The sequence below is a fragment of the Mycteria americana genome, chromosome 6 (genome assembly GCF_035582795.1).
Source record: "Mycteria americana isolate JAX WOST 10 ecotype Jacksonville Zoo and Gardens chromosome 6, USCA_MyAme_1.0, whole genome shotgun sequence".
NCBI lineage: Eukaryota > Metazoa > Chordata > Aves > Ciconiiformes > Ciconiidae > Mycteria > Mycteria americana.
This window is the reverse complement of record NC_134370.1, coordinates 61,231,242-61,254,988: the sequence shown is the minus strand read 5'-3', so window position 1 is coordinate 61,254,988 and position 23,747 is coordinate 61,231,242. Positions and strand designations below refer to the sequence as shown.

Here is a 23,747-nt window from a genome sequence, read left to right as displayed (position 1 = left end):
TGACTTGAAATGTCTCTCTTTTAACAGGGTTGTTTAGAAAGGGTTTTGCTCAGATTGTAGGATCTTTCTGGACATTCCTGCTCTCTGCTGACTTTTAGTTAGCTTTGCTTTGGATGTTCTCATAGAACTTGAAAAATGGTGTTCGATATCAGCAAAGAAGCAAAAACCAGCTGTGTATTTTTTTCCAGTGTACAGATAAACTGAGATAAGGTTCAGATTATTTTGTCATTAGTCCATGAATCCTAATGGCTGTTTATAATAAATTAAACAAGACACTTTGTCTTAACTGTTACACTATACAATAAATTGCAAGCCTTAATAATATGCAAAATAAAAGAGAAGCCAACAGTAATATGGGGGTAGACTTCTGTTAAGTGTTTTGCAACCAAAATGGTGTATGGAATCATCTATACACTTTAAAGGAACTTTTGAGTAGTTAACTTGCCGCCTTAAGCACTGGACTGGTTTGTTTGTACAGATCTTAATCTTTGTCCCATCTCTGTATAGTCTTTCCCGACATCTGATGAATTTACTTAAGTAGGATGTTGGCTGTATGACAGCTTGGGGAAAGCGGCATCTTTCAAGAAAATGGTCTTTTTTTTTGAAGCATGTTCTCCGGGGCAAATGTACAAAAGTCTTCTCCAGCATGCTGTTTGTTCTTTATAGCTTCATTTCTCGCAAAAGTGTGTGTATGTTTTGGTGTGGTTTTTTTTCTTTTTTTTTTTTTTAATTGAAGTAGCTAATTTGGTATAGTATTTATTTTGGAGGTGTTCCCTGGACAATTCTTACCTTGAGGCAGCTGGTCCAGAGCCAGTCAGTCTTCTCCTTCCCCTAAGACTGGAATGTACCCACCTTGCATATTAAGTTGTATTACACATTTTCTTCATAATATTTTTTGTTGTTCCTTACTGTAAAAAGCTTGTCTATTTTTCTAGTAAAGCATGGTTTTTAATGTGTGTTAATAATACTACAGAAAAAGTTTGTGTTTCAGTCTTTGTATGAGCATCTTACCAAGTTTAACCAACTGTAAAAGTACTAGAGTTGAAGGAAGAGGTGGAGTAGTGTTTCAGCTACAGTTTTGCTATTTTTATGCATACTAGTTTATGAACATGTAACCTTTGCCTCAGACTGGTTAATAATTACACTGTGACTTAGCATGCATTGCAGGCATCTCTTTCTGATGCAAGAAGCACCCTTTCAGGAGTCTGTACAGTACAGTTTAAGATATTAAGTGGTGTTTTAACCTTAAGCCTGACCAGTATGCCTAAAAGGTTTTGACTTTTGCTGAATCTCTGCCAGCTTCCAAACTTCTGTCTCTGATACAGAAGTCCTCTGCCCTCTCCCCTGAGCTCTTGCTAATTATTCTTGTAATGTGATGTTCACTTCTAAACCCCCTGTGCATAAAACTAGTACAATCAGTTCTTTATCCTGTTTTTGAAACTTGTACTAAAAATCAGTCTGATAATGCAGAAGCTACTATCTGTGAAGGAATACAGGCACAAATATAGTTGTCTTTTAAAAAAAGAAATGATTGTAATTTGTATGTGATTTAACGAAGAACGAAGATGACAGAATGTACTTGAATATAACTTGGATCTGAATTCTTGATGTGAAAGATAAGATTGTCATAAACCCTCAGTGTTCACCCAGTTTCGTAGAGGGTGAGGGTTGTAAAGTCTCCTTGGTTTATTGAGTTCTTTTCTATCCTTTATCATTCTGCTGAGACTAAGCAAGCTGGTGCCAAATATACCACCCTTCCAAATTGGATGCCCTTCTGTCAAATCTCATCTAAGATCTGTAGACCATTTTGAGTAGAGCATTGAACAGACTATTGATATAAATAAGATCTGGCACCTTCCAATTATTTCAAGAAATTACCCTTTCCATCCAAAAATCCACTTTAATAATGTTCATAATGAGGAACATTAAACGTAAGGATCTTGGATGTTTCTTACCTGGATGTAGTTCTAAACTTGTTGCATTTCAGCAGCAGGAGAAACTGAACCAAAGATTATTAGTCTCTTTGGTTGGACATTCACAGCAATTTTCTATTTTTCTTTTTTATTATGAAGCGGGTGTTAATTTGGAATAAAGGAAGCAATGTTAGCTTAAATTTAGCTAATTTTATTACTGGGGTTTTGAGGGGGAGAGGAGGAACTAATTTAGCAAGTATTGTTTGCCATTTGTTACTCTGTTTTTCTTCCTTCCACTATTCCCAGTGCTTCTGGGCAACGCTCTTATGTGAACTATGTTCTTTCCTGCTCTTCACTGCAGAACTGACCAGACTTTCTCTTTAAATATTTTTTTAAATTCTCATTAAATATTTCTGTTTTGCCGCTGTCTTGGAAGCTTTGTGGTACTAGGAGAAAGGGAAACACTATTCATTTGTAAAATGTAACTGTGTGCAGAGCTAAATATGAAAAATATGTGTTGGGAGAGAAAACAGCAGTAGCTTATAACTAAAATTGCATGTGTTGTGAAATGGTGAACTGCAGAAAACCTACATAGCCAAAACGTTACTATCCAGATTGGCGTTTGGCCATAATGTAGACATTAACACACCTACTTTTCCAAGCACTGCACTGTTATCTGTTATTTCAAAAATAGAAACTCTGACATCACAAGACTTCTTTATGTTATGGTGGTTTATTGGTAGGCAGTTAAGTGCCGGTGTGGCATGTACTGGAATTGCTAAGATTTTTTTCCTGCATAACCAGTTGTTCTCTAGTGATACTGCAATTAAGTAGTAAGCCTGCTTGCTTTACAGGGACTGCATCACAGAGGCAAATAGGACACTGAATAAGGTAGTAGTCCAGGAAGCTGCTTCTCTTTTCCCTTTTATTTTTATTTTTTAAATTTTCTAAGATGCATCTGCAGTTTCTACCTTTAGCATCAGCTGAAATAATGCACTTAAGTGGTTGCATTAACAGTTGTCCTTGATCCACTGCTAGGTACTTCTGCTACTTGTGGAGTAGCTAACTGTTAATTGGTAAGCATCCTTTTTTGAGGGGAAAAAGTTGACTAGCAAGAAATCTTTCACCAAAAAGACTACAAAAGCAATTGACCCCGTTAACTAGGTATGTTGGCAGAAAACAAAGTATGCAAGCATGCTGTTTGACCATCATTAAAACCTCTTGGTTTGCACAATCTGGGCAAAATGTCTTTTACCCCATAGAAGCTCAGATCATGCCAAATAAGATAGCTGGATAACCTGAACAAGTACGTATGACCTGGTTCAGGATGGAATTTTCTGATGTGAGTTTAGGAAAGTTATGAGAAAATTAGTACTTTTCTAAATGCACAGAAATACTGTTCCCATTTCTTATATTAGCATTTGTTACTTTAAAATAGATAAAACTTACTGATACTTAATGCTTTTGCATGTAATTAAATGCAAACTTCTATTTCTGTAATAAATTACTTTTTTTGTGCTATGTTGTCAAGTTCCTGGGGAGTACAAGGTAGGTTTCATGAGCACTTCAACTGAACAGAAATGCGCAGGAAAAACTCTGAGTCTGTGCTAAATTTTATTGTTCACAATTCTAAGTAGTATTTACTGGGAGAAGGGAGGAGGGATTTAGCCCCTGGGTTTGTGATGATAAAGGCTTTGGCTAGGAAATTTGATTTTTTTTTTTTTTTTAAGCTCTGAACTAGTTATCTATTGTCTGCTGTTTTAGAACATCTGGTGCTGTTAATCCTGGTGATTGCTATATATTTTTTTTAATGATCTTAGCTTTATATTGACTGTTACTGGGGCCTGAACATTCAGTGTGCTAAAAGTTCATTAACAGAACATGCACAAGTGGAAAACTAAGTGTAAAACAGTGCAGGTTTAAATATTGGCTTGATAATGTATAGATTTTGTGGAGCAACAGATCTTTAATCCTGGTAGAGTCAAGTCAGCCCATCTTTGAGCGACAGGAATGGAAGAACTTGAGGATGCTTAGGAAGAAGGGAATTGATGGGTCTGATTTAAAAGTCAGAGTGCCAATATAAATGTGGCACAGAGAAAGAAAGAACGAACACTGAGGTTTTCTTGTTTCTGAAAAGATGCTGGAAAATTCTTTTCTAGTAATAGATTGCTTTCATGAAATGACTGTCGTCTTCCATTTGGCAGTTATCACTCCTGGTATTTGTTAGAATATTTAATGAATCTAGCTGAAAATGGATAATGAGAGAAGGCAGGAGAGACTCATCGGGAGAGTAGTGTTTCTCAGTGAGGCTGTGAATTCACTTCTTTGAAAGCAGATACTTAAGTGCATACAGATTCACACTGTACTAAAGCTCAGTGTTTGGAGCAATTACAAAATTGGTATGTGTTTTCTCAACTTATCTGGGGGTGGGGGGAAAATAGAGGTTACAGTGTCACTTATCCAAGTAGGATTTCTTCCTATTTATAATTCACAAGACATGTCAGCGCAGAGGAAGTGCCGATTGTTTTGATTTTTAAATCAAAAGAAAATACTGCTTTTCTTCTTTAAATCTGTAGAAATGGTTAGAGTAGCTCAAAGAAACATGAAATATTTCCAGAGAATTAAAGAGGACTATCCAAGCAGGATGTGTGGTCTCCTGGATAACACAGGCCATGACACTTCTTCACTTGGCTTCTGCATAGAGCCCTTCAGTGTTTGAGATATTGCATATCTTTGAGAGAAGCCCAGTCTTATTAAATAACTTTGTTTCCTCTTCTACAGTGCATGAGCATATTAATGTAAGTATATAAGGGAAAGAAATCCCACTGTCAGCTGAGCCATCTTCATATAATGCTGGCTGATAAAATATTCATATACTGGGGACAGATGCATTCATCTGTAGTCTGTTCTTTTTAGGAATATTACACCAGTTCATTGGTACTAATCACTTTTGTATCAGGACCTCTCTGCCATTCTTGTCCTCCATCCTGCCTTTCTGCCTTCTCATCTCCTTTCTGTGGGAGACTCTCAAAATCACTGCCAGAGCTATACTGATCCTTCCAGATGGGAAGAAATGATGCATCCAGTTTTGTCTGCTTGCATACTTGCAAGGCCATATCCATTCCAGCTCCCCTGTGATCCTCTCGGACTCTAGCTCTGGTGCTCCGTGGGAGCGACAGCATTCAGATTTCCAGGGATCTTTGAGGAACAGTGTGAAAATGGCTTTAACTTTGTCTGCTGTAAGAGGATTTTGGACCCAAGCACCTGCTGTTTGTTGAGACTGTTCAACTTTTTTCTTTGTTCTCCTCTGTTAGCATTATGGGGATAATACTTGAATCTTTTTGTTTTTATCAGCTTGTTTTCTGGATATAGTTACGATTGTAAGTGACGAAAATGCTGTATTAATGCCACATATTTCACGTTTAATGGCTTGTAAGCTATATAAAAAACTTGTAGCAAAACTAGTCACTTAATGCTGTTAATCTTTGAAAACATAAGGTTCTTTGTAAAACCTGTAGATGAAATAGCTTTTATTTAGAGACTGAAATGTAAATAAAATTACAATAAATAGGTGGAAGAGAATGCAAAAGGAAGGCAAGAATGGGAAAAACTCAACAAAACCAAACAAACTACGAAACAGAAACACCTTGCCCCCCCCCCCCCCCCCAAAAAAAAAAAAAAAAAAAGAGAAAAAGTTAAGTCATTTCCTTTTAATTCAGTGGTGGGACTAGCTACCTGAGTAGTTCCAGGGCCAAGCCCTATAGGTATCAAAGTTTGAGTGGTCTATTTTGAATTTTTTTTTGCTAGCCTTCCTAATATTAGTCTCCAAAGGATTAACTCCAGCTTAGCAAAACATTTAATTCTTCTAGAGCATCTACATAGTTGCCTTCAGCAGAATTCACATATACTTTTGTTTTAAGAGCCTGAGGTTGGAAATGCCTTTTTTTATTAAGTTATAGAGTGTATAGCTAACCAGCTGTGCAAACCTAGAAGTGTGAAATTTTAGGTGAGCTTTGCAGTTTGATTACAGTTTAGGGTTAGTCTTGTTTCATTATATGCTTATACAGTGATAACCGTATTTTCAGAAACCACAGCCCGCTATATTTGAAGAAACCTTAACTGGTGCCATTTCATTTTGCCTTGACTGTTCTGGTTTGTGCGCTTGAGCAATTCCCTGCTTTGTGAGCAGATGAACTGTACCTGGCGAAAGGGTAGGAATGTCGGAGATGGGTGGAGCAGGCAGCAGCTTGGGTCAAAAGCCACTGCACTCCTCAGATAAGTAATCCCAACTCATGAGTCAGAGGCTTAAGTCTTGCATAGGTGCAGCTCATGGCAATTAGTGCTGCGGCAGGATGGCCTTAAACTATTGCATGGTGCCATAGCTATGTAGTGGTAAGGGAAATACATCAGAAAGTTAATTTAGTGTTTGATGTGAAGAGGAGTCAGGATAAGAGCAGTGCTCAAGCTTGAGGTGTCAGAGGCGCTCCAATAAACAGATGGGAGTACTCAAAGAATAATACAGCGCTCCTGAACAAAAAAGCTTTGAGAACTGTTGGAGAGCCGCAAGATTGCTTCCTCCAGGCTTGTAAACCCTCAGTCTCCCCGTGCTGAGCCAAGGGTGGTGAGGAGGGTTATGTGATGGGCTTGGGAGGTGAGCCAGGATGCTTTGGCTCACTGTGAATTTGCAGCCTTAGGAATAAGGCAAGGCTCTCCAGCTTGGAAGTAACTGAAATCTAAGAAACAGCTATGAAAGCACAAAACTTGTGGGACTGCATAACCAGTGTTAATATTTGCACTTGGGTTTTTTAAAGTTTCCTAGGGAATCAGAGGAGGCTTTTTTTCAAGCACCGTTTCTGTGTTAGTTGACACATACTTGTTTTACCTGAAGTCTTTATATAAAAAGATATTGTGTTTAGGTACATGGATATAATCAAATCTTTCTTGTTCTTCATAACAATGCTTACAGGAGTACAATTTTAGGGAGTAGTTTATTTCTTCTTTCAGCTTTCGAGTGTAGGATATCCAAAGTGAAAGAGCAGGCTTTTTGAAACAGTAAAAGGATTGTCAAAGTTTTAATGTCATGTTGTTAAATGTTGTGAGGAGTATGCTCATCTGTCTTAGCTCTGCTGTATTATAAAACATAGAGTACGATGTGTGCATATGAAATAAAAATACCACAGCAGGATAGAGATGAGAGAGAAGCTGGGGGTGAAGATAATGAATTCCTTACTCCAGAAGATACTATAGACTGAGCTTCTCTGTGAAAGTAACAGAATTTTCTCTGCTGTCTCAGGTTATTTAAATGTACCTCAGAGACTAGCTATATAGATTTTTGTACACCGGTTACAGTAAAGAGTATATAATAGAATGTAGCTGACTGAGTTTTTGTGAATTATTGATGCTGTGGTCAATGAAGATAGTTCTTAGTGGCCAGTAAAGGTTTCCTGTCTTTGATAAATAAAGCTTTAGTCTTCCTATTCCACACTTATTTGCTACAGAGCATCTTAATTAAATGCAAAATACTTTGTTAAAGTTAACTCCAGTGCTCTATTTTTAAAATAACTGGAGCGAGAGATTCATTTTAGTATGCCATCTACCCACTGTGTCTTGGGACTAAATGGTGTAAATCAAGATTGCTCTAAGAAAGCACTGTGGGAGAAGCAAGAAACTATGAAGAGTAGAGAGCATACGTCTATCTTCAAAACCATTACCTTGTGACACAGAGCTGGCTTCAGAACTCTGGTTGACTTCTAAGTTTGCTAAAGCAAAGAAAGTTGGGGGGGGGGGGGGAATTACATCTGAATATATCCATGTGTTTAACTCCTATTACCACTGTTACTAGCTTCTTGTCTTTCCATTTACAGTGGGTTTGGATCGCATTTGCTCCTGTGATTAGGGAGATAAAAAACCCCCAACATTTAGGGGGGTTTATTTAGGACTTCATTTAGGAAAGTATTCCCTTCCTCTCATTGCTTGAATGCACACTGAGTATTGGAGTGTTATTCACCTTTTCTCGTAAAGTAGTGGGATGATAAAGGTAGGAGTTCAAACAGAAGGCTCAGCCACATCATTGCTTATTTTTGTTGGATGTCCTACAAGAGTCTGGTTTTGCTTGTCAATGGCCTTCTTGCTAACTTTCACTCGATATGAAAGAATTAATGATTGCAGAGGCAAAGTTATTCTGTTCTTTGATATCAGCGTGCCCATGGCACAAGTTCCTGCTTACATTTCAATGCACATTTAATGGAAACTCTGTTTCCTCATTCCCTGCTATCTAGGGGCGGGGGGGGGGAACAAACAGCAAACCCTTAGTCAGGCAGAAGCAACTGTTCCAAATCTGTTTGTTTTTCATACATACAACTGCTAGTTCATGTGGTAGACAAATGAGCAACCTAACATAAACCAAACACCAAAATTTAGTATTCTGGGTTACTGTGGTGGTGAAAAGTCATGTTGTAAATACAGTTGAGTTCTCAGTACAAGAGAAAACAAAGGTGGTTTTACTTTGTAGCTCCTTAAAAAAAAAAATCAAAAATTGATCTGCAAGCACAGATTGCATATTTTCTGCCCATTCTGTCTTTTGTATCACAACATTTTGCTAATGTTCAGCTAGCTTGGAAGAGATTTCTTCCAGAACGCAAGTTTGCAGAAGTCTTCTTTCCTGGCTGATGATGTGTACTATCTATTATTTTTTTTTATTCTCCTATGGTTCACTTCTCTTTTGACTCTTATTTCTGAAAAACGTTTGAGAAATTAGAATGGGTAGGTGCAGTCTGATTGCATTTGTCAAATGATCTCTGCTGTGAGATCATTTAACTATAAATGGTTGTGAGGATGCAGCTGATTGAGTGACAGAAGACGGGCTGCAGACGGGACCTGCTGCCTGCGGGGCTGCTTAGCTGTGGTGCGGCTGGGCTGGCAGTAGGGCGGTGGTAAGTTGGCTCAAAAATGTGTGATGCAAGACGAGCACATGGAAGTGCTGCCGTGGTGTGGCATGAAATCCTCCAACAAAATGAGAATTGAAGGGGGGAGAAGAAACTCACTTGTAATGGTGAAGCTGGGGGGAAAAAAGGAGGGGAATGGATTTACTGTTCAAGAGTGCTTGGTTTTGCTCTGAGTCCTGAGCAGATTTACTTTAGTTAAGGAAGGCGTTTCCCACTTCGAAATATGACATCTTCAGGAGCCTATGTTCAAAGCAGATGAACGCAAGGTAATTTAAGGTTGTATTTGAAAAAGGAGCAATTTTTTAGAGGAACTAGTATTATCTGGATTTCATTTAAAAAAAAAAAAAGACACCCAGCCCTTACCACAAAGCTGCTCAGTGTCGATTAGCATAATTCAGTTAATTTAAAATGTAATTTCATTACAGTTTGTACAAGAGAATGCCATGAAATAGCCTTCCTTTACCTACCTTGGTTGTTCAGGGCAAACTTGCAGTGGCTTCACTACTCAGCAGTGTGTAGATCACCTGCTTTTGTCATGGTTGCTTGAGCTCACCAGTGATATTCAATATCCTTGTTAGGACTTGGTTGAACTTTGAGCACAGTTCTCAATATTTGATAACAGATCGCTGATTATCACAAGACAGTGGTCAAGAAGCAGTTGTAGCGATTCATGCTTCGGTATAATTAAGTTACTGCAGTGCAAATGATCATCCTAAGAAGTGCCTAGAAGTTGTTTCCACTTGATCCATTTATTTATATGAAAAGAAGAGCTGGTACAACACTGGATTAGTGCTACAGTCACATAGTCCAGCAAGCCTGTAGTAGTGTGATATTTACAAATAATGTAATAGCTTTTAAGAGGGCATTTTGAAGAGTCATAGGTTCATTCTGTAACTCCAGTATTAGTTAGCCTATATTGATTAGCGCTGGGGTTTCTCCATAGCATAACCAAATGACTGTCTGGTGTGGCAGTAAAATAATGGTGGTATAAAACTGTGGCAGATTTCTTGATTAAATTTCTCTGGCAGCCACTGAAATTATTTTGAGTGTGAACACATTTGTGGAATTACTTGTCTGCTCCTGTGACAGTGTGCTGGGATATATGCCAAAAAAAAAAATTTTTTTTTTTTCCCCGCAGCTTCTTAAGCCAGAATACTATGCAAACCATTTTTGGCTCTTACTACAATGAAAATGTAAAGTCAAAGAGAGTCTGCTATACCTGAACTTTGAATCACATAGTAGTTGTAGACTTGGACAGGAAGGAGATAGAGGAGGAAGAAGACGTCGCGTAATTTAAAGAATCGGTGTCAGTGTCTATTGTGCTCAGTAAAACAGTGAAGAATTTTAGACCTATGTTTGTTTGAATTCAAGGAAACTGGAGTGAGAAACTGGCACAGGGACTCTTGCTGTGTGCCAGGGTTTCCTGTGAATCTTGAAATAATTCTGATTTTTCTCATTTGACAGTTGTTGTTATGGTTAACACCAAAAATCCTTAATCTAATGCCTTGCTCTCAATTTAGTGTTGGCATTTAGGCTGAAAATCTGCTGTAATTTCTGTGGTATTTTGGCTGACATGCTGGAGTGGTACTTGCTGAAGAACAATGTGAAATTCAGTGTATTGTTCTGATATTGTAAATTACTTGCAATAATATTCATTGACCGAAGTTCTCTTGTTGAGTTTTTTTAACATAAAGATCCTACAATGTAAACTCTTGTTCAAGGTATGTGATCTGCATGTGGGATTTTTTCTTAATTGAGGATTTTTGGTTTTCCTTTCTACACCCAAAATCAGATTTTTTTGATTCATAGCAGATTAAATAGCCACTTATTTCTGAAAATGTAGATGCATATCTTATGGAAGTGTATAATGATGCTGTAGAAAAACCTATCTGCATTTCTTAACAAGTGATCTAAATTTCTCTGGATTATAAAGTTAATGCATTTTGAAAAGGGAACAAATAGTATGTTGTGACAAATGGGTTTGTATAAACAGGAAGAAACGGGCTTGAAGAATAGCCTATGAAGATCTTATAACTGAGCACATGTATGTTCTAATAAAAATACTCTAGAAGTCACTATTGCCTCCAAATGTGGCATGATCTGTGTCATTCCTGATGTATGCTGGATTTTCTTTGTGTCTTGAAAATGAATTATTTTGTTGTGGTGTTTTCCTTGGGAGGGGAGCGCAGAGTTTCAAACTCAGTCTCCTTGCAAGAACTCACGAGCTAGTTACCTTGTTTTCCTGGCCTCTTATCTTTATATACTGTGTTGTAAGGAAGAACTTGACCACGAGTAGCTGCCTTAGTTTAGTAGCAGTTACAGTAGGTCTCAACAGCATTATGACATGGGGTTTGTGTAGTCAAAATGCTCTGCCTAGATAGTTACTGTGACTGTTTTTGGAAACTAATTTGTTGCTGTTGCTATATCCATGCTGTTCTATATACTTTCCAGTTTAGGTAAGGGCTGTTGGGACAGTAAATACCATAAGACTTCCAAACTGAAAATATAAGGTGTGGTTAACTTCACTGATTCAGTAAGCCTCAAAAGAAAAGAACTGGCCTCATTAATGAATATGTATTTAGCACCTTTGAGGGTTGGCACAGATGCTGTAACTTTGGCCGTGAACGTTGCAGGGCTTCAGCTGTATGACACGTCTGTAGTCCCTGAAGCAGCATTCCACTAGCGCTTTCAACTGAGTAAGGAGAGAGTAAAAATAGCAATGGTAAACTTTCCATCTGTATTGCTCAAAGCTGAAGCCCTGGGAGGGGGGCGGAATCAGTGTCTTATGCTCATAATTAAAGATGCTTTATGATAATACAAGGTTTGTACATAGTGCTGTCAGCCAGAAAGCATTAAATACTTTACAAAGGCAATTGGTACCATCAGCTGTGTTGTAGACGGGAGGGACGTGGCCCAAACCACAACCATACAGCTAAGCAGCCTGAACTAGAAGGAATTGTGTCCCGTCCTCCTTTGCTGGACTCACTGTCAGCAATACTCCCGCTCTCTTCTGTCCCACTGACCTGTTGGTGTGCCTGAGGTCTCTTACTGCTCTGTGCAGGAGTAAGTAGAAGAGTCTGGGGTGTGGATTCTTAATAGCCAACTTCTGCATACATAGCTCATGCTAGCATAAGGAGACCAGAATTGCCAGTAAACCTAATTTGTATAAAATGAGGCAGTAATACAGGGCAAAAAAAACCCCCAAAACCTGTGTTACTGTTAACTGTGGAGCGTGTTGGTGTCTTAGCTGGCCTGGTCTGAATTGGGAAGTTGTAGGTGCAGATAGCTGTACTGTTTGTGAAGATAGCTGGGGTTTTTTTCTGCACACATAAGAATTGTAATCTGTAATCCACATAATCTACTCATGGGTTATTGAGAGTAGATAGGCTGGAGAACTTTGCCACCTGATAAGTGTTTGTGTGTAAAGGGGAGCAGAAATGCTTGCATCATTTTAAATGTCAGTAGCTTTGCATTTCTCAGTAATTGACTTCCCTTGGAGAAAAAAGCATGCCTGCCTTTTTTTTCCTGTATTCCCCCCCCCCCCCCCCCTTGTCAAATCAGTGTTTTACATATGCCCATGGTAACTGAATTGCTTCCTACTTCGGTTTTGCTGGAGGCTGGTTTCCACATTGCAATGTTGCCCTGCTTGTTTTGAACTCCCTGATGGGCTTCACAGGAGAAGTGCAGGAGCATACCCATAAATTTAACTTGGGTCTCCCGCTCCATCGGATGGAGCTCTGTTTCCACAGAGACCAAAGCTTGTGTGTTTCAAGGAAGATATTTTTAGGAGCTGCTGTTTAGCTGGTGGAAGGACTTTCTTCCTTAATAGGAGAGCAGATTGTAACAGGGTTCCTCTTTTCTTGGAATGTCTTGCCTTTTTCTATCACATTCTTTCCTTTTTTCTATGTCACTTTCATTGCCTTCTTATTCATGTCTGCTCTTCCTCTCTTCCGTTTTACTTTCGGTATCACTGTTCTGTTGCACAAGAATCTAATACCACAAGGGAGTTTGCAGAGAGTGGGGAAGGGACCCAGCCTTTGCTTAAAGGGTACTGTATTTTAAAGATAAAATCCCCGGGTCATTTTGTACCTCAGTTGAGCGGTGCTTGCTGAGTCACCAGCTGGGCAGCGTTTGTGAAGACATAGAGTATCACGGAGCCAAGCCCTGGCCTTCAGCTCCAAGAACCTTGCGCGTGTCAATTATTCATGGCCCTTGCTGATGAGTTGTCATATGTCCTTTGGCCTTGCAATAAATAAATTTTACATGTAGCTGTTTCTGCTGATGTTTGTGGTAAGCTTGATGTCTCACCTTCTGATTGATGGCCTAATGCTAAAGGGCTTCAAAAGATAAATCTGTTACAGTAACTCTTCTGTCTTGGAAAGTTGGACTGTCCGTAACTAAAACAGTCCCAGAGATTCTTTTAGTTGTCAGTCAGTAGGATTACAAAGTAGAAAAGGCATTTGACCTAATGACAGGCTACAAGTGCACTAACTCAGTGTCCTAATACCCTTTTATGATTTTTTTTTTTTGCAAAATTGGCACGTTGTCTTTCTGCAGAGTTAGATGCTGAATAGTTGTAGCATTTATATAGTGATGAAGGGCTACTTTAAATTTAGAGATCTCTGTGGGTTTTTTTAATAATGCTATAGACTGTATCCAACTTTAACTGGCATACTATGAAATTGAGATTTTTTTTTTCTAGAGTATCTATTGCCACAGCAGCAATGTGTCCCACTTACAATATGAGCTGTTTTCAGAAACAGAATAACATCAAAAGGCATGAATCCAAAGCAGATCAATGTTGAAGAAAATTGCCCTACTAAGGCAATTGTATGTGGTGAAGGAATTCTCTTGCTACCCTATGCTGTCCTTTTACCCTGGGATTCTCATTCAAACATCTGTTCCCATATTCTGCTTGGATTGTAAACCTTTTAGAAAGGGGACTTTCCATTTATCATGATACTGGAGTTCAGGATGGTATTGCAAAACCTAACAGCATTAATATCATTCCATCCCTACTTAAGTGCCATGTAGAGGATCTTGTTCCAGTCCCGTTTTCTTGTATTCCCTGATATTGATGCATTTCTGGCTGTCTTTAACACGATTCAACAGCTGGTAGATCAGCAGATTGGATGCATGTGCTGCCTTCAAAGGTACATGCCTCCAGCTCTCCCCATCCAACAGCTGGAATGAAGTCTGTGAGGACAAGACTTTGCTCCAAGATCCTGTTAACATGCATACCAAAATCAGCTAGGCTCTACTGTGTGCTGGACTATTTCTAACAGTAAGGGAGAAAAAACTCTCCTAAAAGAGCTTCACAAAATCTCTTTTAAAACATCAGGCCATGGCTGTGGTGATAGACCACCAACGTGAGCTGCTGCTTGGTTACCAAGAGGATAAAATTTTACTCCAGGGAGGTATTTTATACAGTTGCTTATTCATATTACAGTAGATGCCAAAAGCACCCTTATGCTCAGCAGTATAGAAATATTAAGAAAATCCCAGTTTCACAGAGGCTACAATCCAGTCTAGTTTTACTTCATCGTAAAACCAGTCAGTCTTGACAGCCTGTAGTTGGATGATTAGTACTGGATTATTCTTCTATTGTAATTTCAATTATTAATTGATTATTCTTCCATTGTAATTTTCTTTCTTTTGCACATACCCAATCATTTAGCTGCTTGAAAGTCAGGTACCAGGCCTGCCATACACCTCGCTATCAGCTTGGCAAGGAAGTTGAAACCTTCCAGGTGTACATTGGGTATAGCCTAAACTGTAGGTTTTGACTTTCTTTGTCATAGCAGTGACAGCAGGGCTGTAGACTGGCAAAAAGATGTGTTCTGCACAAATTTTCTACTAGGAATGTGTTCTCTTCTGCACTCGATTATTCTTTATACGGCTTGCAATAGGAAGTGGAGTTATACATAGAAATCTTCTGGGTAAATATTTGATAATTGAGTAACAGCTTTGATTTGCAATTTTCCTAACAAGTTGTGGTGGCCAAATACTATTGTACTCTTCACTTCTTCCTAGCCACTGTTGCCTCCTCCTGTGCCTCTTCCAAATTCCTTTGTATTTTGGATACTTTAAGTAAAAACTGAATTAGTATCATCCTCAACTTTTTTTGCAGCTGTGAAACAACAGCACACAGTTTTATAGACTGGATGGGAATATTGGGGAGCCATCCAGGACTCCCTACGAACCCTGAATTTTATGGAATGATGTATCTTTATAGCTACAAAATAAGCTTGACATATTTTAAACTGGAAAAGAAAAATGAGGAATAACTTACACTGATCAGAAATGGAAAAAATAAACAGAACTATCCTCTCAAATTTTTATCCTCTTTGGTGTCTTTAGCTATACTAACAAGGCAGTTTGGTCTTTTTGTTCCAGCTGTGTGAAAAGGAAGGTGGGCAGAGGAGTAACTATCTTGTTTAATGGTGGAAAGGTGGTTAGCCTCCAGAATATCTAATTGAAATTCCTGAGAGTGACTCTGGGTAGAGGGGAAGTCTAATTTATAATTTGCTGTGCTGTGGAGTGAAAGATAAGAGGTGTTCATGAAGATGGTGAAGATTAACGAACAAACTGACATTCCTTCTTTGAGGATAGCTCTCTTCAGCCTGTGTAATATTTTGATTATTTACTTTACTGAACTGTTTTAAAGTTTTGACTTGTAAATTCATGTCTCCTAGGAACAGATTTTAAAGAGCTACAATGGGTAGAAGTGATGCTTTGGTTTTTATCCCCCTCTCCTTTTTTTTGTTTTGTTTGTTTTTTGCTTTTGTGATGTGAAATGTGTTGGGGGGGTTATTTTTTGTTTTGGTGTTTGTTTTTTTTTTTAAAGGGATGTTTCTTTTCTCTACAGGTATGGTGTTAGTCCTGAGAACATTATTCTGTATGGTCAGAGTATTGGTACTGTCCCTACAGTAGACCTGGCATCTCGGTACGAATGTGCAGCAGTAATCCTTCATTCTCCCTTGATGTCTGGATTACGGGTAGCTTTTCCTGACACTAGGAAAACCTATTGCTTTGATGCTTTTCCAAGGTACGTACAAACGCTGCAAAAAGGGTTGTTCAATACTCAACAAGCTCTTTAGGTGTTTAAAAGGGACTAGTTGTGTAAGTTTCCAGGGAACTTTACTGAATTATCACCTGCATTTTAAACTTCAGATATGCACACCTTCTAAATCCAAGCAGAGATTCACCATGTAAGAAAGAGGCTAATGTCAATCTCAAACTGACATGATAGTCAGCTCAATGAACAAATAAAGTCTTAGTGTTTACGACTAATTTTTCTTCTGTTTTTTGTGTTATGGGTTGTTGATATCAGAATTTTTATGCTGTCAAGTTTGGAGTAGTAGCTGAATGACTGATAATATACTATTAAGTCCTTCAGGCTAATGAATTAGGAATTGTATGCTCTTAACATCTCAGTCAACTTTGATTTAGAAGCTTTGATTTGAATATGATAGCATGAAATGGATTTGCTCTTTTCAAGCTGCCTGTTAAAATATTGCTGTAGTTTTACCAGATCAGCAGAGAAAAAGGTATAGATAATTGCTACTTTTAAAGGGAGAAGACAAGAGAGGGTCAGGGGCTAGAGTATTAGACTGGTGTGGTTCACTTTTCAGCTTTGTTCTGCATTTCATGTATAATCTTGAGGGAATGCATTTAGCGTTTCTTTGCCTTTGGTCCTTGTAAGTAAAAACACTTCTGCATTTTTGATATGCTGTCCATATAAAATCACTAAAGATACTGAGACTTGTATTTGTTCCTCCCTGATGGAGATCATATAAGATCCTAATGTCTGTGACCAAAATAAAGTAAGTTACTGTCCCTCTTTTTGAAGATTTTGAGCTTGTTTTAAGAAGCTCTAGAATACCTTACATGCAGAAAGCTATATACAACTGGTTTCAAGATAAAACAGTTGTCTTTATAGCCTAGTGTTTTGTTTGAAAAGCAATTGCAACAGACCTAAATTAGAGTATCCAAATATTTGGGAATAGTAGAGGTCCTGAGAATAGCAGATGTTCTAGGAATAAAAAGCTTCTAATTTGACCCGGTTTAAATTATGGGAGAATATGAGAGGGGAAGCCAGTCTCTTTATAGCAGTGTATATAGACCTGGGGGGGGGTGAGGGGAGGCACAGATAAAAAGCTAAGTGGTCCGTGGAAGGGAGAAAACAAAGCAGAGACTCACTGAAGTCTTGTGCAAAGCTTGGCTTTGCTTCAGAAGGTCATGTTTGCAGTAAGCGTAGTAGGGGATATTCATAGCATTTGTTATGTTTGTTTTATTTTGGTTACAACAGATTAAAATTAGAAGGTGGGGGAGGCCGTAGATATAAATCTGTATGCCAAAACAGCTAGAAGTAATAGTGACCAAGTGATAAGTGGCTCTCACAGTATCTGTGCCCAGTCCCCATGTTTAGAATTCTTCCAAATAGGATATTAGTTAAATAAGTAATTAAATTGTTGAAGGTGCAGTCAGAATTTGAAACACTTATACTCCAACTCATTCATCATCCTCAAACCTGAAATCCAATATTTATAAATGCTTCTGCGAGAGGGGAAAAAACAAAGCCTTAAAAATAGCTCTGATCACAAAAGTAACAGTGATTAGCTGGTATCAGCCAAATCAAATAACAGTTTAAGAAATAAAAAGTGGGAGGGGGGGAACAGTGAGAACAGATGTACTGTAGCACTTGAGTATTTTGTTCTTACCCTACTGAGCTGTTCATTGCTGTCAGTCTGACTTCACTTGTACTGTAAGCAGTGAAAATAAACAGCAGTGCACTTTTACGGATGTGTGCAGCTCAACTGTCTGCCTTCACGGTGGGAAACAAAATAGTTCTATGTCCACCTACAGTGAATTGCTATTATGTGCATTTTATGTTAGGACTCCATGAGAATTTGGTCTCTGTAGTTTTTTCTAGCTGCAGAGCGGTATGGCTAAGAATACTAAGTAAGTCTAATGTGCAGTTTAAATAGTGCCTTATGAGTTGCTGAGTTGGCAATGGGATGCTTTCCAATTTTCTGCAAAATACAAATATTATCTAGCTTAATAGTCTGTGAATATGTGTGAAAAAATAGTTTCATTATCTAAATACTGAAGTGAAAGAGTTTTCCTGGTTTCCTACAATAAATGAGAACTTAGTATCTAGCCACTAAAATTATGTATAAACATCTCTGTAGCTGTATGTAGCTGGCATGCCTGTCACATTGTGGAACTCGGGGACAGACCCTTCATGGGCTTAAGACTTCAGTTTATATGGCGTGTTGATTATAAAGTATTTACATTTGGCTATGATATTAATTTGGGGATGAAAACATGGAAAAAAAAATCTGCATTATTTTGATATCTCTCTTATATTCTTGCGATATTTTTCTGTATTCAGCATAGTTGCACACAACTCAAGTTCCAGACAGGAAAAGTGAAAGAGGCTGCATTTTAATTTTAAATAACACTTTTCCTCTTTAAATGACATGAAGCCTGTTTTCTTTGAGAAGTATTGAGACAGAGACAGAAATGTGTTTACACTCGGATGTTTACTGGAATACCAATGACAGTTCTCCAGAATACTAAATGCTGAGATTTATATGCGTGAGGTTTAGTTCTTCAGTCTACATCTTAATTTTTAATTAACTTTATATTTTCATAAAGCTTCTTTAAACCTGTTTTTAAGTCAATGTATGTTGGCATCTGTGTGTTTTAATCATTTTAAGCAGTCTTGATCACTTTGTAAAATCTCTAGTCTTACCAAATTGCATGCTTTCTTAGCTCTTCAGGAGCAGGAAAATCCAAACACCTTTTATTAGATAGCATAAAGAAATAGACTTGTCCTTCTGTCAGATCGAATATTACTGATACTCATTTTTCCACCCGCTTCATCCCATATTCTGCATGATGTCCTGAGCCAATTCCTCAATTTGTTGCTGTAAGTGGAGCTGTTAGGAAGCTGAGAGTTCATTAGCAGTTGGTGTCTGTATACCGATTGGAATGATTGGTAACTACCGACATGAAATAGCTCTCTGGAAATAAAAGTGGTGCCTGCACGAAGACAGTTGGAGAAAGCTGCTGTTGAGCACTCTGAAGTTCATGTGCTACCAGTATGCTTTATAATTGAGGTTTTGTGGCCTGAACTCTTAGGTGTGAAGGTGCCTTTGTCACTCTTCCTCTGAGCCCATTTTCCTGTGAGAGGTAATCACTAGCTACATTGGTCTGCTAAGTGTAGCTGGAACAAAAGGAAAAAAGTTTACTTTAAGGCCACTTTGCAGTCAGAGCTGGCGAAGAAGCTGGTTGCATGAAGTAAAATCCTGGGTGGGTTTCTTTTGGTTTGCAGTTAAATATCCTTGTGTAACGCACTTCTCCCACAGTTTTCTCTGTTGTTGTTTGAACTTAAACAATCAGTACAAAGAACAGATGGTTTTTCTTTAGCTGAATCTGCCTGATTTGGGGGTTTAAAGACAGGTTCAAACCTCATGAGCTGAGGCTTTTTTTTTTTAATGAAGTCTTATGGCTGGAATGTAGTTAATTAGTTCCTAATCTGTTAAATTGGAAGGTGTTAATCCGCAATGTGAAGAGTCCACACTGGCAGCATGTCCCGTGGAATCTTACTGGCCTCTCAATGGTTTTTGTGATAGATATACTCACTGTTTTGGGCGTTTTTTTGTGCCAGACTTTATTTGTGTGCTGCCCATTCGAGCTTCTTGTCGTTAAAACTGGTGGGATGATGGTGATGGCAGCGCAGGCTCCTGTTCACACGTGCGTTTTGGGAGTGGGCCTTGTTCCATATCACTTGGGCACAATTCCAATGTTTTGCAGCCATTTAAAAGCATGCAGTGGTAACTGGATCACGTGTCGATAGTTAAGCTGGCTTTCTTTAATGGTATGAAAGTTAAAGCCCCAAACTGAGCTATGTTTTTCTTTTCCGTCCCCCAGCATTGACAAGATATCTAAAGTAACCTCTCCTGTGTTGGTAATCCATGGTACCGAAGACGAGGTAATCGATTTCTCCCACGGCCTGGCCATGTACGAGCGATGTCCACGAGCGGTAGAGCCCCTCTGGGTGGAAGGGGCTGGGCATAATGACATAGAGCTTTATGCACAATACTTAGAGAGACTAAAACAGTTCATATCTCATGAACTTCCCAACTCCTGAAGAAGCCTACCTGATTTTACCTCAGTTACTGTGAACGGAAGAAATTACCTGTTTTTGCACATGCTTTAACTGGATAGCTGTAATAGCTTTATACTATGAAGAAATACCCTGTCTTTAGGGTGTTCTAATCAAACATCTGATGAAATTTGTCTTTTATATCTGGAAATTATTCTACTAATGCACACAAATATGGTCAACTACTGTAATTCCAACAATTTTTAGCTTCGTTGCCCTGAAGGAAGTGGGAATACTAGCTGCTTATGGGGACACTTTTTACCTAGTGCTGTATTAATTGAAGATCAGTTTTCTCTGTCTCACTTCAGATCGTTTATAATTCTGTCCTACAAAGACTTCTTTTTCCAGTGTTCTCAGTGTGGAGAACACGACTGTTATGAGCTACAGCTTGTTCTGAACAATCAGTCATGGGTTCAATCTAAGGGAGTACTTCCTCTGTAAAGTTTCTAGCTGTGGTATTGTAACTGGAAAGTTATTGTGATGAAGTTCCCCCTCCTCCCTTCTAGTGTTCTTTTGTTAACTTACTGATCTTCCCGAGTAAATTATTTAAATATACTTTTTCCTGAAAATAAACCAACTACTATATGGGGCTAAACTCTGTAACAACCTCTCCATTACCTGTATAAACATAACTGGAATATTCTTAAAGGAACTAGGGACAAAATTGCTTTTGTTTAAAAAATAAATGTGTAAATTTACTACTAGAAAACTCATTTTAATATTCAGATGGTCTGAATAATAGCCATAACAGACATTTCCTTCTGTAAAGCATTCCTGTAGACTTTTTAAAAGTACTGTACATATTTGAATTTACATTGTGCATAGATTCTTAATTGGTAGTTTTAATTTAAGTCTAGTTACAATAAACTGCAAAATTCTGGTTTGTATATGATTGAATACATTTTGTTAAAATATGTTTTTATCCCTATATTATTTTGCTATTAAAGTTTTATAAAGTTTCCAGGACAAAAAAAATTTACACATTTATGTTTTGATGAATTTATGTAACTAAATTTTCATTGAGCTGATCTTTTTAGTTTAGAGGTAATTTGATTCTTTGACACTGGAATCGCACAGATTATGCATCAGAAATGCAAGACACTTAAAAATTGTTACACTACTAGCATAGGTCTAATTTTTCCAAATTTAAAGGCCTTAAATGTACTGTAAGCCTCAGATTGTTGTATAAATTGATCGCGATTGATTGCAGTTTGTGTCCTGTTGCTAGAATGCAACACAGTGATTGTAATGGAATAAAGGATGCATGGATTAGAGCTTGCTGAATTTTTGAATCTTATTTGGCGCATAATTTTCATACACAAGGATAGTGTAAAGTACAGATTACTTGATAGAGTAACTTGAATTCCATTATTTAATTTCTTCCTTTCAAAGAAAACTCTCCTAAAGTACAAAGCCACATTTCCATGAAGCTTGGTATGTAAATCAAATGTAAAAGAGATTATTTTTAAATGGTGTTCAGCTGGTTTTAAGTAACGAAAAAATCATGATTCATTGCCTAGGAGAAATGTTTGAACATAGTTGTCATGAGTCCTTACAACAGGCCTGCAGTTAATTTTCAGCACTGCAAGTGTGTCTGTTGTCTCTGATTATTGACTTGGCCCTATTACTGTAAAAGGAGAAAAACTGGTATGTCCACTTACAGTGGGGGGAAATGAGGACACCCGTCCTGCTCCACATCATCTGGATCCTTAGAATTTGGATCTCTGCATCTGTCTTGTCCAGGCTTCAGTTTTAAATGTCCCAAGCAGCAGGGCCCCCAGCTGTTCTCCTGGTAACTATTCCAGCCAAAATTGGCAGGTTTTGCCTAATCATCACCTCAAGCTTGCCACTTCCCTTCTGTATTTTAAATAAATGTTCAGATATATGTATCTTTTTTTTAATTTTGCACCTTCATAAATCCGCGGTGGATGTTCTTCCTGAGACTGTAGCCCTGTGGAAACAAAGCTAATGTCTGTGGTATAGGTATTCAAGATAACGTTTGAAGGTGTGAGCCTGTCCGTGTAGTGATTTGGGGAATTTTTACTTAATTAGGCAATGTTTTTTGATACCCATGTTGAACTTTGTGTTGCTCTGAAAACTTCAGCCTATGATGTTTCTTCTCCTCATGACCCCATGTTAGCTACCCTTTTACTTCAACAAACTGGTACTTTTAACTTTTCCCCTATAAATTGATTTTTTTTTAATTACTACTTTTCTAACTCCTGCAGTCATTTTGTGACTTGTCTTTGCATTTGCTTTGCTCTTTGTCAGTATTCCTCTGTTAATGAGAACCCCAATCTGAATTGCCACTTGTACTATCTTTTATTTGTCCAAATTCTTGCCTAACTAATTCTCAGAGGTGCCTCGCTGTTCTGGCTTCTGCATTGTCTGTTTTGCTTTGTGAAGTTCATCTATGTTTAACTAACACAAATGTTTTGCTGTTAATTAAAATGTTAATGACCTATCAGTGATCCACTGGTGTGGATCTTCTTCCCTCTCTTCTAATTCAGTAATTTGTTTACCTGTTTTGTCCCTTAAATAACTTTCCTTGTAGCCCTATTCCTATCCAATAGTTCTTAAATTAATTCTGAAATTTTTATAATTTTCTGACATATCCTTTACACAAAATAAACAGTAGTAGTGAGCTTCTTTGTATTGTAAACTTGTATCAAAGCATCACTATTTCAGAGATTTCAGAATACTACTGCTGGTCAACATCAGAATTATTAGTTGAAAAAACCTGTGGCTGACTCATGACACTACTTACAAGACGGTGGATTTCAGGTCCCCCATTTGTTTAAAGAAAAAAGGTTAGAGCAGAATTTGTAAATGATGGGAAGGGGGATGATGTGTGGTTATGAAAGAGAAACTTTGGGCTAAAAAATAGTCTGTTCCAGAAAACTGCTAACATTCTCTCATTTAAATGTATAATATGGGCCTTTACAAGAACTTGTTATGCATATTTTAGAGCTACCAAGGTGTCACTGTAAAAATGGCTGGCTCTGCCTGGATAAATTATGCAATGGGTCTTCCCAAGGGTGTGAGTGATCACTAACATTTTTTTCTTGATGTGGATGCTCTATCCATTTTTCCTGTGTGACTTACCGTCTTTGTTCATATAGTGCTGCAATATATGACGTAGAGCTTTTTTCCAGGAAGGTAAGATGTGGCACAGCTGTTTTTCTGTCGGTAGTTGTGTAGTGTTTGTACTTTGAAAAAGCCAGAGGAAAATATTTGTTACAACTTTAAAGATAGCATTTTCCAAGCAGTTTGATATGCATCCTTTTTAAATTTATGTAACTGTTATAAATGTAAATTGTATTCACATGGAGACCCATTACCTGTGTTGCCCCTGCTGCATTTTTCTTCCCCGTTCTTTCATGTCATTCCTGTCACTTGTGGCAACTCTGCTCTGGGCGCTGACCCTTTAGCTTTCTAAATGCCCAAACCTGTATTTACACTTAGTATTGTACACACCTTTTATAAACTCTGCATCGTATTTGCTTTTTCTAAATGAAGCTAAACATAGAAGTAGAGAACCAACGCACTTTCTTCCTCTGGTTATTCGTTCAGCAGTAAACCTTGATTGTTCTCATTTGGAAAATGTTTTCTTCCCTAGGTCTGTTCTCATGAATGTAAATTAATGATCTCGTTCAAGTCTGTTGAACTTACTTTTCTATATCCTTCATTGTGGAATTCACCAGCCATTTTAGC

At 38.0% G+C, this 23,747-nt stretch overlaps 2 protein-coding genes across 6 annotated transcripts in view; both read left to right on the top strand.

Annotated features, from left to right (window-relative positions):
* Positions 1 to 15,848, top strand: part of ARNT2 (aryl hydrocarbon receptor nuclear translocator 2) — a 164,866-nt gene extending 149,018 nt beyond the window's left edge. For all 4 annotated transcript variants that reach the window (XR_012776269.1, XR_012776268.1, XR_012776267.1 and 1 more), the window contains one exon: positions 15,726 to 15,848. The gene's annotated coding sequence lies outside the window, so the exon portion shown is untranslated. The remainder of the gene's footprint in view (positions 1 to 15,725) is intronic.
* The window catches only part of ABHD17C (abhydrolase domain containing 17C, depalmitoylase), a 30,463-nt gene extending 9,156 nt beyond the window's left edge, over positions 1 to 21,307 (top strand). For both annotated transcript variants that reach the window (XM_075506199.1, XM_075506198.1), the window contains 2 exons: positions 15,726 to 15,905; positions 19,799 to 21,307. In XM_075506199.1, coding sequence (XP_075362314.1) covers positions 15,726 to 15,905; positions 19,799 to 20,018 — 400 coding nt within the window. In that variant the 3' untranslated portion in view covers positions 20,019 to 21,307. The remainder of the gene's footprint in view (positions 1 to 15,725; positions 15,906 to 19,798) is intronic.
* Positions 21,308 to 23,747: the final 2,440 nt, after the last annotated feature.